Below are 15,295 nucleotides of genomic sequence, written 5' to 3' on the forward strand. Positions count from 1 at the left end.
TTGTCAAGCATAATAAATAAAACTGTACTGAGGAGTCCAAAATACAAGTACCAGAAACAGTTTAGCTTATAAACTGTTGATCAAGCAGCAACCTTGCTTAGAAACAACATTTCTGAGAAATTGCTGGCTAGTGGAAAAATGCAGCGTCCAGTTAGGTCCCATTGACAAAGTTAGTACCTGATAAGAGGGATAACACTGAGCTCTGTTAATCTGAAATGAAACGAGCACTGCTCATGTAATAAAGGGAAGTGCAGATCAAGCGCTAGTCCCATCCTCTTCGATCACCCGGTTCATGCTGGTGCCATGCGTTATGTGCGTCACTGGATTGCCACTGAGGTCCCTGGTGCTGCTGTGACGCGACTGATCGTTGAGCCGGTGGGAACTGCTGTGCCTGGAATGGTCAGTCAGTCGGGACATGCTGCCATGAGGTAGTCGATCTTCAATCCCACGGTAGCTGCAGGGGGTATACCTAAATCATAAAGACTTATCCGTTTCAGTAACACAGGCAAGAAAGTGATTCCCATGCACCCAATCCATACGTAAATCAGAACTTGGTGCTACAACACATGCTTTGCATACAGAAGTCCCCTAGTTGAATCCCAGGCATCTCCAGTTAAAAAGATTCTCAGACCTGTTATCTGAGACCTCTGCCTAAGATTTTAGGCATGTTGTTGGGCAGAGTAGACAGTACTTGGGCTACTACCATTTCCATATAAATGTGAGAACATAAGGAGAGCCTGCTGGATCAGGCCAATGGCCCACCTAGTCCAAATCCTATTCTCACAGTGGGCAACCACATGCCTATGGGAAACCCGCAAGCAGGACATGAGCACAAGAGCACTCTCCCCTCCTACAATTTCCAGCAACTGGGTATTTGGAAGCATGCTGCTTCCGACTGGGGAGGCTCCCATAAAGAGAGGCTACTTTTTCACTGAAGGTGTCTTGGCTTATTTCATTACCTTTTGAAAATGGAAATGGACTGCCTTCAAGTTGATCCCGACTTATGGCTACCCTATGAATAGGGATTTCATGGTAAGTGGTATTCAGAGGGGGTTTACCATTGCCTCCCTCTGTGGCTAGTCCTCCCCAGCTGGCTAGGGCCTGCTCAGCTTGCCACAGCCCCTTCCTTGTCCACAAGTGCCCGCTGGGGAGCAGCTGGGCTCCTTGGGACTATGCCGCTTGCCCACGGCTGCACAGGCGGCAGGGCACGTCACCCCTGAGCCACTCACTGTGAGGGTGATCTTTGGCTGGCCCTTGACACTCAGAAGACACGAGCAGGGATTTGAACTCACAGACTCTGGACTCCCAGCCAGGCTCTCCTCCCCACTGTACTATACCAGCTACTCATTACCTTTTACATGTACCTAATATTTGGTAGCTGACTGGGAGGGAGGAAAGGATGTCTAAAAATGCAAAACAGATGTATAAAGATAATTGCCATCCCAAACAGTTACAGTGGCCTGATTATTTCAGCTATGTGACAGACCAGAGAAGAAGGCTATCCCTATATCACTTAACAGAACTGCACAGGACTGGAGGCTCTCATCTCCTAGTCCAGAGTGAACCCTTCTGAGGGCGAGGAAGAGGAATCCTGCAGCAAACGCGCAACTTAGGAAGCAATGGCCACCCCATGCAGACTCTGGCAACAGCCGGTACTGCTCAGTTTCAGACAGGGGAAGGGGACATAGCTCAGTGGTGGAGCACCTGTTTTGCGCAGAAGGTCCCGGGTCCAATCTCCTTGGCATCTCCAGACAGGGCTGGGAGAGACCCCTGTCTGAAACCCTGGAGAGCCACTGCCAGTCAGGGAAGACAAGGATAACCAATGGTCAGAGTCAGTATGCAGCAGTTTCTTACGTTTCTGGGGGGGGGGAGAGAAAGAGAGGCTCCCTACTCTATTGACAGGAACTTGCCACATACCGCTAAAGGGTGGGGAAATGCTGCCACCTTCCCTAGATTCATCCAGCCTTTTCTTTAATGCAGCTGTGCTCTATACCTGCATGACCGTTTTAATCTCCTCACCTGCCATCCCGTGACCTATGCAAGCTGCCGTGGTAGCTGCTGACTTTGCTGTGGACGCTGCCCGCTTTGCTTCGCTGGTCGTCCATCATAGCCAGTTGGGTAGAGGACGCATGCGTAGAAGTCCCCTGGGTGGAGGTGCCTCTGGATTTGCGGATTATGGGCGTGTTGGGGTCCCTCAAGAGCGGCTGTGCAAAATCAGGCTCCTGAAGCACTTGCCGGCTCTCATTCACAACCCTGGACAATAGGAAAGTCTGGTCAGTTTAACACCAGAGAGAGAGATGGCAGAAAAGGTTAGGTGGCAAAACACACCTTCTGGATATACAGTGTGAATTGGAGGTGTCTCTTCTTACCGTGCCTGTATCATTCAGACCTAGAAATGGCACTGGCCGTCACATAAATTCTCCCAGGCCTTTTAGCATGTGTTTTTAAATTGGTTTTTTTTTTAAGCGTTTTTAAATTTGTATATTTGTTTTTAATTGTTGTAAACTGCCCAGAGAGCTTCGGCTATGGGGCGGTATACAAATGTAATAAATAAATAAATAAATAATAGAAACTGTCCAGCATTAGATTTTGGAGGATGGGCGATGCTCATATTTACTAGTAGCTTACTAATGTCTAATTTCAACTAGTATTATGTAAGAACATAACAAGAGCCCTGCTGGTCCATCTAGTCCAGCATCCTGTTCTCACACCAGCCAACCAGATGCCTATGGGAAGCCCACAAGCAGGGCCTAAATACGGCAGGCCCCTTCTTACCTCCAGCATCTACACTGCACAGGTCAGACAGTCTGGCAGGGCCACAGCTCAGTGGCAGAGCACAAAAAGCTTCAGGTTCAGTCCTCAGCATCTCAAGGTAAAGCTGGAAACGACCCCGGTCCAAAACTCTGAAGAGCTGCGGCCAGTCTGTATGGCTAGACAGACCAGAGCTCTGACTCTAGAGAAGGCAGCTTTGTATGAAACTGCCCCCACACAAAAATAGGGGCAACCAGACACAAGAGCAGAAGGGCAGCCCTGCTGGATCAAGCCAAAGGTCCGGCTAGTCCAGCATCCCTTTCTCTCAGTGGCTAACCAGATGCCTTAAGGAGAAGTCCGCAAGCAGGGTGTGAGTAGCCCTCTCCCGTCCATAATCCCCAATGACTACACAGACAGCGAGCCCTGCACTAGTCACAACTGACAAGTGGATATAAACTATCATGTTCTTAGGCCCAAACTTGGCTACCCTACCTGGCTGCCAAATCATTGCCAGTTAGCCCCTTTTCCCAAAGCCTCATTGCATTTGAGCAACACAAGTTGGTTTGAACAGTGTAGCTTTTGCAACACTTTTGTATTGCTATATTTGTGTTTTTTGTAATCAGCCTTGAGGGCCTTTTGGCCATAAGGCGGGGTATAAATTTAATAAACAAATAAACAAACAAACAAACAAACAGTCCTGCTGCAGAAGCAACTGTGTCATGTGCAACTGAGAACAAGGGATTTGGGAGGGGAGGGGAGACAACACACAGCACGCCATTCTCGATGCTCATAATGATTCATTCTCTGGGGCATGACTTATGCCAAATGAGTGCGAAGCATCATGATTTTCTCAAGTTTGTCACAGCAATCAGAACCCTGAAAAATATACTACTAACCAGCTCAGACCAGGCACTGCTGGGATGAAAAGAGGCCTCCTCACAAGGTCATTTGCCCCCCTGATATAAGTCAGAGCATTAGGAACAAACCTGGAACCTACATAAGAGGAGAACAGAAAACTAGAGCACCTATGCAGTCATGTCATTTAAGAAAGCCGTATTTTAAACATCTCTGCCAGCGCTCAGACTTCATAGCAAAGTGGTAGATCACAGAGTAACTGCAAGAATAACTGAACGCCCCATAAGGACCACTATGTCCTGACAGTCACCCTAAGTTGTGGAATGCTCTCCCACTTTTTATGAGCCTTTTCAGAGGAGGTGCAGAGCACATCTCTTCCAGATAAGTTTTGGCTTGGCCAGCCGGACTCTTGGGTTTCTTTTGCTGCTGTTTTTGTACCAATTTTTAACATCTGTCTTAGCTGTTTAGTGTAAGCCACCTTGAACCTTGGGAATAAATACTACTTCATCGTCATGACGCAAAACCTGCTCTTGGGCAATTTAAGGGACACCACCACAAGAATGTCCTTGAGACGGCCTGAGTAGGCTGTCACACACCAGAAATTCCACAGAGAACAGAAAAGGGGTTCCTCCCCAGACACATTTCTGAACTTATTTGAAAGTTCCCAAACAGAGAAACATAGTCACATAAGTGAACTTAAAATGGGGAGCACCCACAGCTTAGTGGCAGAAGATGGGCACTGCATATCTGCATGCAGAAGGTCCCACTTTCACTGCCAATGCCATCTCCAGCTGTAAGGATCAGACAGCAGGTGAAGGCAAAGGAAAGGAAAAGCAAGTGAAGGGAAAATTCTGAGATCCTAGAGAGCCACTGCCAGTCAGAGTAGACAACAGTGGGCTCCTTTGGGAGGAAGGGGTGGATACAAATCTAATAAACAAACAGGTAGACAAACAGTCTGACCTAGCATAAGATGGTGTTCTATGTTTCTAAAATTATTTTTATTGCACTTGTGGAGTAAACACTTAAAGAACGCACTCCCAATTCTCTCCTTTGAAGCTGGGTCACCTGATGTCGTGGCGACATGATGGACTGGTGGGCGGTCCCACCCACCTGTAAAAGTGGCCCATGGGGTGGGGACGGGAGCTTAGCTATTCCCCACTCCTGACTTAGAAGCTTGATTCTTACTCACTAACAGCTAGCTCAAGGGGACTGACTGGACGGGCCCAAGAGGTGATCCCTTCTTGTGTGAGAGGCTGCTGCGGGCCACCTTGATGGAGGCAGTTGTGTGGCCTCTTAGAAGATGCTAATAACTGTTGCCAAGTTGCCAACATCCCATTTTTGGGCAAGGTGCTTGAAAAGATAGTGGCGGATGAAACATTATCTGGGCCCATTTCAATCTAGTTTCAGCCTGAGTCGCCCTGATGGATGGTCTTTTGTCAAGAGAGATGGAGAAGTGTGACCTTGCGGGCTTCCCCCAGGCACCTGGTTGGCCACTGTGAGAACAGGATGCTGGACTAGATGGGCCACTGGCCTGATCCGGCAGGCTCTTCTTATGTTCTTATGTTCTTATGACCTTGTCGACTGTCTTGGATCTCTCGATCTGATACGGAGGCTACGCCCCTACCTTCCCAACCATCTGCTCCCATCAGTGGTACATGCCCTTGTCTCTCTCACCTAGACTACTGTAATGCGCTCTACGTGGGGTTACCCTTGAAAACGGTCCGGAAGCTGCAACTGGTACAGAATGTGGCAGCTCGCCTGATCAAAGGGAGCCGCCAGCGAGATCACATCACTCCAGTGCTGAAGGAGTTGCACTGGTTGCCGGTTATTTTCTACGCCCAATTCAAGGTGGTTTTGACCTTTAAAACCCTATACGGTCTCAGCCCAGTTTATCTGAAAGAGTGCCCCCAGCTTCATCAAGGATGCCCCGCAACAAGATCAGCCCCAAAAGGCCTCATCTCTATCCCACCAGTTAAAACAGCTAGACTGGTGAGGACTAGAGAGAGGGCTTTTTCTATTGTGGCTCCTACTCTGTGGAATTCCCTCCCAAACGATCTCCGTCATGCCCGTGCTATGATGAGCTTCTGCCGGGCCTTGAAGACCTGGCTCTTCAGACAGGCTTTTGGGGTGGGTTAGGTTTTATTATTGTTGTTGAGATTTTTAATGTTTTAATGAATTTGTATGTTTTTATTTTGTACGTCGCCCAGAGTGGCTGGACAACCAGCCAGATGGGCGACTAATAAATCTAATAAATAAAATAAATAAATAATAATAAAGCCACCAACCATGTTATCCTGCTGGATCAGCTTTGTGGGATGGGAGTTGGGGGCACGATGATATAGGAGCTCTGCGCTCCTACCTGCAAGCTTGGTAGCACTTGGGAGCTTTTGCTCAGCTGAAGCCTGTTCAGGAAGGAACTGCACTCCCTTTAAAAGGAACATATATATGTACACCTTGGGGGTACTTGTGATGCTTCCTTCCCTGGCTCTCCCTGTCAGGTTCCTACCTGCTCGTGGTTACTGCCTGTCTCATAAGAACATAAGAAGAGCCTGCTGGATCAGGCCAGTGGCCCATCTAGTCCAGCATCCTGTTCTCACAGTGGCCAACCAGGTGCCTGGGGGAAGCCCGCAAGCAGGACCCGAGTGCAAGAACACTCTCCCCTCCTGAGGCTTCCGGCAACTGGTTTTCAGAAGCATGCTGCCTCTGACTAGGGTGGCACAGCACAGCCATCATGGCTAGTAGCCATTGATAGCCCTGTCCTCCATGAATTTGTCTAGTCTTCTTTTAAAGCCGTCCAAGCTGGTGGCCATTACTGCGTCTTGTGGGAGCAAATTCCACAGTTTAACTATGCGCTGAGTAAAGAAGTACTTCCTTTTGTCTGCCCTGAATCTTCCAACATTCAGCTTCTTTGAATGTCCACGAGTTCTAGTATTATGAGAGAGGGAGAGGAACTTTTCTCTATCTACTTTCTCAATGCCATGCATAATTTTATACACTTCTATCATGTCTCCTCTGACCCGCCTTTTCTCTAAACTAAAAAGCCCCAAATGCTGCAACCTTTCCTCGTAAGGGAGTCGCTCCATCCCCTTGATCATTCTGGTTGCCCTCTTCTGAACCTTTTCCAACTCTATAATATCCTTTTTGAGATGAGGCGACCAGAACTGTACACAGTATTCCAAATGCAGCCGCACCATAGATTTATACAACGGCATTATGATATCGGCTGTTTTATTTTCAATACCTTTCCTAATTATTGCTAGCATGGAATTTGCCTTTTTCACAGCTGCCGCACACTGGGTCGACATTTTCATCGTGCTGTCCACTACAACCCCGAGGTCTCTCTCCTAGTCGGTCACCGCCAGTTCAGACCCCATGAGCGTATATGTGAAATTAAGATTGTTTGCTCCAATATGCATAATTTTACACTTGTTTATATTGAATTGCATTTGCCATTTTTCCACCCATTCACTCAGTTTGGAGAGGTCTTTTTGGAGCTCTTCGCAATCCCTTTTTGTTTTAACAACCCTGAACAATTTAGTGTCGTCAGCAAACTTGGCCACTTCACTGCTCACTCCTAATTCTAGGTCATTAATGAACAAGTTGAAAAGTACAGGTCCCAATACCGATCCTTGAGGGACTCCACTTTCTACAGCCCTCCATTGGGAGAACTGTCCGTTGATTCCTACTCTCTGCTTTCTGCTTCTTAACCAATTCCTTATCCACAAGAGGACCTCTCCTCTTATTCCATGACTGCTAAGCTTCCTCAGAAGCCTTTGGTGAGGTACCTTGTCAAACGCTTTTTGAAAGTCTAAGTACACTATGTCCACTGGATCACCTCTATCTATATGCTTGTTGACACTCTCAAAGAATTCTAATAGGTTACTGAGACAGGACTTTCCCTTGCAGAAGCCATGCTGGCTCTGCTTCAGCAAGGCTTGTTCTTCTATGTGCTTGGTTAATCTAGCTTTAATCATACTTTCTACCAGTTTTCCAGGGACAGAAGTTAAGCTAACTGGCCTGTAATTTCCGGGATCCCCTCTGGATCCCTTTTTGAAGATTAGTGTTACATTTGCCACTTTCCAGTCCTCAGGCACGGAGGAGGACCCGAGGGACAAGTTACATATTTTAGTTAGCAGATCAGCAATTTCACCTTTGAGTTCTTTGAGAACTCTCGGGTGGATGCCATCCGGGCCCGGTGATTTGTCAGTTTTTATATTGTCCATTAAGCTTAGAACTTCCTCTCTCGTTACCACTATTTGTCTCAGTTCCTCAGAATCCCTTCCTGCAAATGTTAGTTCAGGTTCAGGGATCTGCCCTATATCTTCCACTGTGAAGACAGATGCAAAGAATTCATTTAGCTTCTCTGCAATCTCCTTATCGTTCTTTAGGACACCTTTGACTCCCTTCTCATCCAAGGGTCCAATTGTCTCCCTAGATGGTCTCCTGCTTTGAATGTATTTATAGAATTTTTTGTTGTTGGTTTTTATGTTCTTAGCAATGTGCTCCTCAAATTCTTTTTTAGCATCCCTTATTGTCTTCTTGCATTTCTTTTGCCAGAGTTTGTGTTCTTTTTTATTTTCTTCATTCGGACAAGACTTCCATTTTCTGAAGGAAGACTTTTTGCCTCTAAGAGCTTCCTTGACTTTGCTCGTTAACCATGCTGGCATCTTCTTGGCCCTGGCAGTACCTTTTCTGATCTGCGGTATGCACTCCAGTTGAGCTTCTAATATAGTGTCTCTAGTGTCTCTAGGCACCACCAAGCATTCTATTGCCCATTCACTCCCCCTCCTCTTTCACTACTTACCATGTATACTCTAAACAACCAGCACTTACCATATATACACTAATATATAGGAACATCACAGTACTCCTGGATCCAGCATTGTCACAGTGCCCTGGAGTGGCCATTTCCAGCACTGTCTGGTTCACCAACTGTGACAGATCCTGGACAGAGACAATCTAGCCTCAGTGACCCATGCCCTGGTAATCTCCCAAATGGATTACTGTAATGCTTTGTATGTGAGGCTGGCTTTGAAAAGTATTTGGAAACTTCAGTTAGTGCAGAATGCAGTTGCCGAGTTTTAGTAGGCACAGCTGGATGGAATCTTTTTACACTGATTCTGAAAGAACTACACTGGCTTCCTATTTCATTCCAGGCCTAAGTCAAGGTGATGGCACTTATACCTTTGAAGCCCTAAATTGCCTGGGAACCAACTGAGATCTTTATAGAGGAAGTCCTTTTGGAGGTCTACAATTTGGGGAAGCTTGTATCGTGGTGACATGGGGCAAAGGCTTCTCCATGGTGGCACACCATTTGTAGAATGTCCTCTCCTTACAGGTATGACTGGTATGGACCACTATCATTTTGGCACCAGGTTAAAACTTATTTGCCCCGACATTTTAAGCTGTAAGTTGCTGGCTATTTAGCCTGTTCATTGTTCTTAACTGCCTCTGCTTGGTTTTAGATAGCATGTTTCATGCATGTTTATTTTATGACTGGTTGGTTAGTTTTAATGTTATGGTCTGTTGCCTGCCTTGGTATCTGTATAAATGAAGAGCTGGCTAAAAATACTTAATGATCAATAAAACCATGGTATCCTTCTGGGGTCGCTGGACTCCACTGGCTCCAAGTTCTGTTTGGATGCTCAGCTCCAGAAGGTGGTGCTTGGGCGATATTGTTTGGCCCTGTGGGTTCTCAGGGTGGGGTCCCACATGGGTCTCTGGTCCTCTCTCTGTTGTCTCCTGCAAACTTATCTAGCAGTCAGACAGGGGCAAGAGTAGTGGCAAAGTCTATCCCCCCCCCTTTCTGGCACGGAGAAGAACACTGCAGCAGCAGTGTCCCAGGGGCTGCTAGTGTACCATTCTAGGTGCCAGAAAGAGGAAAGGGGTTGGCGACCTTGCTGCCACCACTGGTCATGTACATTTGGGGAAATGAGTGTATACGTTTGTGGGAGGTGAGGTGAGGATTGCCTAATCTACTCTATGTGTATTCCCCTTTTCAGCACTAAAATAAAATAAAAAGACAAGGGTGTGGTTGTGGTTTCTTTAGCTCTGTCAAGGAAAGGTCGAAAAAAGGCAAGTGGGGGAAAATGAGGCAAGGAAAACTGCCTCTGACTTAAGAAGAACTGCTCGATTCAAATTAGAAGGGTCATAGCAATTCCCACCTGTTGCCACTTTTTACATATGACAACTCACTCTTTTTTCTTGCGCCCATGGAAAAAGCTGGCCCACTCAAAGCAAGTCTTTTTACTTCCAACCCAGAAGACAGATGGAATCCCCACTATAAGAGCCATTAGATACTTCATCAGAAAGAGGATCAAGTCTGGACGACTCATCTGGGTGATCTGGAGAGAGGAGACAAGGACAGACATGAGACACCGCGGCAAATCCACACCTCTATTTTTTTTAAAAAAAAAATAGCTACAGGCAAAAGTCAAAAAGATCAGTTGGGTCCCTTCATTTCCCAACTATAGGATGAACTTGCAGAATCCAGATGGATTAAGGCAATTAAGACACAGAAAATCATTTAAATTAAGGTTCCTCCTGAACATTAACTATTTCCAAAGCAAGAGATCATACCAATGTATAACCATTAAAACGGGGATGTGACATTGGCAAGGAAAATAGCCACAAATCACATCACCCGAATGACTGCTTTCCACAGATTTTACTAGAGAAGTAGGTAAAGAAGTCACAAGGAAGCAGCTCCCATTCTGTTTAGTTAATGTACAAATGGATCATAAGAACAGTGATGATGATGATGGATTGCCTGCAAGTCGATCTCGACTTAGGTGACCCTATGAACAGGGTTTTCACGGTAAGCGGTATTCAGAGGGTTTCCCATTGCCTCCCTCTGAGGCTGAGAGGCAGTGACTGGCCCAAGGTCACCCAGGGAGATTCCTGGCTGTGTGGGGATTTGAACCCTGGTCTCCCAGGTCATAGTCCAACACCTTAACCGCTACAACACACTGGCTCTCCATAACAACAGTAGCAGGGTTATAATCTGCAGTGGATGGCATTCATGAGGCCGTGGAACAAAACACTTTCAGTTGGAAAAACCACAAGATATCTCCTTTACGGACTACGACTGGGGAGACCAGGGTTCGACTCCCCACACAGCCATGGAGCTCACTGGGTGACCTTGGGCCAGTCACTGCCTCTCAGCCTCAGAGGGAGGCAATGGTAAAACCACCTCTGAATACCGCTTACCATGAAAACCCTATTCATTGGGTCGCCCATAAGTCGGGATCGACTTGAAGTCAGTCCGTCCATCATCAACCTGTTTGGTGGAAATGCTCTGAAATTTCTTATTAAATGTGAAGAGTCACTGTCTCAAGACTAACAATCCTAAAATAGCCTTTGACTCTTAACAAGTGCAATTTGCACCATGAGATGTGGAGAATCAAACCCAGTCTCACATGGAACATCTATGAGCCACAGCAGTGTGCATATACGAAATGTGAGATTGCCAATTATGTTCATCATAATCTTTTTTTGAATTAAACACAGCACCTGTTTATGCAGGTCCTCCTCCATAATATCTAGTGTAATTTGTCAACATCCTGATCTCACAATATTCCATATGCTTCTGACGAACAAAGGAGTGCCTAAGAGCATGATATAAATTCTACTAGATGGCTTATGGGTAAGCAAGATGTAGGGCTGCTGGTTTTGGCAATAGCTGCATATTTAGCATCATTCCCAGCTTGATGCTGAAAAGCACCATGGGAAAGGCTTTTTCTCTCCAGCAATGGGGCTCCCCCACCTGCTTTATTAAGTTGTACAGCTATCAAGCTACCATAGCTGATTGGGGTCCAACACCAAAATAGTGGTGAGGAAGCAGGTGCTGCAGTGGATCTGCAAGGAGGCCTCCCTGCAGGTAGTCAGCGAAAGCTAACTTCTGAAGCATTGTTACTCTACGTCAACAACATTAGCTATTTAGCAGCTGAATCAAAACACATTTATAGTGTTGTCAAATGTCTCTGTTATGGCTGCGAGCTGGAAAGAGGCAGAAAAACATATCAGAGGGATGCCAAGCAGTGGCTGGACAATGAAGTGACGGTTGACTCCACTTGCTAGGAATGAATACAAAGCCTTCTAAAAAAATGCATATGGTGTTGTGGTCTCAGTCTGCCTTCCCTGTCCTCTTAATGGATGCAGTACACATGGCAAAGGCAGACTAGGATGGAGTGCTGAGAATTCTTTGTTGTTGTTGTTGTTATGTGCCTCCAAGTCGACTACAACTTATGGCGACCCTATGAATCAGCGACCTCCAACAGTATCTGTCGTGAACCACCCTGTTCAGATCTTGTAAGTTCAGGTCTGTGGCTTCCTTTATGGAATCAATCCATCTCTTGTTTGGCCTTCCTCTTTGTCTACTCCCTTCTGTTTTTCCCAGCATCATTATCTTTTCTAATGAATCATGTCTTCTCATTATGTGTCCAAAGTATGATAACCTCAGTTTCATCATTGTAGCTTCTCGTGATAGTTCTGGTTTAATTTGTTCTAACACCCAATTTTTTGTCTTTTTTGCAGTCCATGATATGCACAAAGCTCTCCTCCAACACATTTCAAATGAGTTGATTTTTCTCTTATCCACTTTTTTCACTGTCCAACTTTCACATCCATACATAGAGATTGGAAATACCATGGTCTGAATGATCCTGACTTTAGTGTTCAGTGATACATCTTTGCATTTGAGGACCTTTTCTCTCATAGCTGCCCTCCCCAGTCCTAGCTTTCTTCTGATTTCTAGATTTCCCCAATTCCAAGCACCAGCTACTTCTGCTAGCCCCATTACCAATAACTCAGATGGCTGCTGTGTAAGTAATCAGACCAGATGGCAAGTAGCTTCTGGCCTGAGCAATTTCACTCCTGAGTGCAAGTTAAAAACAACCTGGACCCTTTTCAACATTTTACCCCGCAGACTATGTCAAGGAGTGACCAGGAGCGGCCCTTTGGCTCACATGGATGACCCTGCCTGTTCCTGCTTCTCTCATCACAGAGAGGAGTAAAACATCAAAACTGGAAGATTCTCTGATTATCTGAACCCAGGGATCTTCTCTGACCAAGGAAATGCGAGGATTTAATTTCAAACAACGGCAGGATCCTCAGTCAGAGGTTCACTTTTCAACATGGGGAAGAGTAGGAAGAGGATGCGTGCCTGAGACTCTGTCCTGGTCCGACAGTGGACAGGCCCACTATCACCACACTTCCGCCACAACACAGCTATGCTCAGACTTCCCTTCCTGCCATTTCTCCACTTCAATGAAGTTTCACTCAGGAGAACAGCCAGTTGCATTTAACAGCTAGCACACTCTTGCTCTCTTATAACAAATTACTTCCAGTCACTGCTTAGAATTAAGCCTGCAGCTACCTGGGGAGGAGCACAACAGTTTTCTTGGAACAGAACTCTTGAGAATAAAAGGTGTTGCAGTGATTCCTAAGACAGATAACTGATCTGCTCCACATACGTGCTTTCTTAAGCAGCATTTATTATATATTTATTATACATTTATTATATTTCTCTCCCACCAGATCCTAGAATCACACAGTTGGAAGGGGCCTATAAGGCCATCGAGTCCAACCCCCTGCTCAATGCAGGAATCCAAATCCTCAAAGAGCATTTTACCCTTGCTAACAACACTTGCCTTTATAAAGCTTTATAACAGTGAGGTTCTGAACCCAGGTTTTCCACATCTACACAATACCCTAGCCAGTCTGGGTATGGGCAACTTATGTGAAAACACTATTGTTACATATACACCAACGTTACATTGGTGTCTCTCACAGCAAACTTGTAGAGTGTACATGACATGCATGGTGCCTAACCTAAACACGCATGGTGTCTACACACTAGTGTCCAAGAAAACTGACTGGGTCAGAGTTCCCAGACAGTTGTAAAGGTGTTAAAATGTGGAGCCATTTCAACGGTCTTAAGCATGGGGTGCAAAAGACATGAAGCTTGTCACTAGAAAAATGGCAAGTTTTCCATTCTCACATCAAAACAGCAGGTGGCAAATTTACTCATTTTTCCTTCACCCACACACTCTTTTAACTATAAAGCCACATTGTGAGTATTATGTTCTCCTCATTAAGCTTTCAGTAACCCAATAACCATAATTAATCTGCTCCTTTCAACGTAAGCCTACTAATGATACTCTCAACTCCAAGCAATTGGTACGTAGCCATTCTGTATAGTTACACAGCAATACGCATTCACCACTCATACGCCCTTAATATTACTTAAAGAAATTTGATATTTCCTGGTGTAGTCATGTTTCATAGCAGTTAGAAAGATTTTAATCTCATTACACTAGAACAGGTTCTGGAAGAAAGAAAGCAGGTGAAACTGCAAGGCTGTGTATGTACTTGTGAAGTCCATTGCATTATGCTGACCACACTTGCAGAAACACTTGAGGATCTTTCACATTTCAGCCCAAGCTGGTAAAAAAAACCCCATCTATTCAAATAGGCCAGTAATAATGAACAAAAGTGTATAAAGGTGAAACCAGATGTGTGATTAGGAACATCCACACTGCAGAAGTGGAGAGCTGCTTGCACAACAGGTTTTTCCCCCTCCCTCTTACATAATAGTATGGACTGCCTTCAAGTTGATTCCAACTTATGGCGACCCTTTGAATAGGCTTTTCATGGTGAGGGGCATTCAGACAGGGTTTCCCATTGTCTCCCCCTGAGGGTGAGAGGCAGTGACTGGTCCAAGGTCGCCCAGGGAGCTTCATGGCTGTGTGGGGATTTGAACCCTGGTCTCCCAGGTCGTAGTCAAACATCTTAACCACTACACCACGCTGGCTCTCTTCCCTCTTACATGCCCCCCTGGAATCTGGGCTCCCCAACTCTCCAGAGCCAATAGTGGGGAGCATGGGAAGGGGGAATTCATTATGCCAATGGTGCCTGTTCTGCTGGCAGACAGATACAATTGAATTTCACATGACAAACACAAATACACACGAAAAGTGCCTGCTTCTAGTCATTCCTGGTAATCTTTTTCAAAAAATAGCATGCCACTGAAGAAACAGTTGGGTAAGAGCCTTTTTTGAAAAGGTGGTAAAAGCAAAAAGTAAATGCAGGTATCATTAAGTTAACAGTTGCCCTTACCTTTTGGTAGCAGCGGTGTTCCTCTATTTATTTGCCTATGAACGCAAGTCATCACAAAACAGTAAGCCGTGGGTTGCCAACATGATGCTCACAGGCAACACTGCACCTCCTTTCCAGTTGCCTATATGAGCATTGAGAGCCAGTGTGGTGTAGTGGTTAAGGTGTTGGAGTACAACCTGGGAGCGCAGGGTTTGAATCCCCACACAGCCATGAAGCTTACTGGGTGACCTTGGGCCAGTCACTGCCTCTCAGCCTCAGAGGGAGGCAATGGTCAACCCCCTCTGAATACCGCTTACCATGAAAACCCTATTCATAGGGCCGCCCATAAGTCGGGATCGACTTGAAGGCAGTCCATTTCCCTTTCCATATGAGCATGCCCACACAGTATATTCCTACAAGATGAGTCCTTTGTAGGACAATGGTGCAAGGGTTTTGTGCACAGCTTCAGTGCTTCCTATCTGGGGAAATACATGGAATTCAAGGTGCTGGTTTTGGTATACAAAGCCCTCTACAGCTTGGGACCAGGACACCTGAAAGGCCGTCTTATCCCTTTTATACCCAGTCAATCACT

General features: G+C 45.9%; 1 protein-coding gene across 3 annotated transcripts in view; it reads right to left on the reverse strand.

Annotated features, from left to right (window-relative positions):
• The window catches only part of FZD3 (frizzled class receptor 3), a 38,840-nt gene continuing 23,545 nt past the window's right edge, over positions 1-15,295 (reverse strand). For 2 of the 3 annotated variants that reach the window (XM_061625860.1, XM_061625858.1), the window contains 3 exons: positions 9,802-9,950; positions 2,020-2,253; positions 1-469 (listed from right to left, as the gene is read on the reverse strand). In XM_061625860.1, the coding sequence (XP_061481844.1) occupies positions 256-469; positions 2,020-2,253; positions 9,802-9,950 (597 nt within the window). In that variant the 3' untranslated portion in view covers positions 1-255. The remainder of the gene's footprint in view (positions 470-2,019; positions 2,254-9,801; positions 9,951-15,295) is intronic. The other variant, XM_061625859.1, reaches the window with a different exon arrangement.

The sequence above is a fragment of the Rhineura floridana genome, chromosome 4 (genome assembly GCF_030035675.1).
Source record: "Rhineura floridana isolate rRhiFlo1 chromosome 4, rRhiFlo1.hap2, whole genome shotgun sequence".
NCBI classification, from domain to species: Eukaryota; Metazoa; Chordata; class Lepidosauria; order Squamata; family Rhineuridae; genus Rhineura; species Rhineura floridana.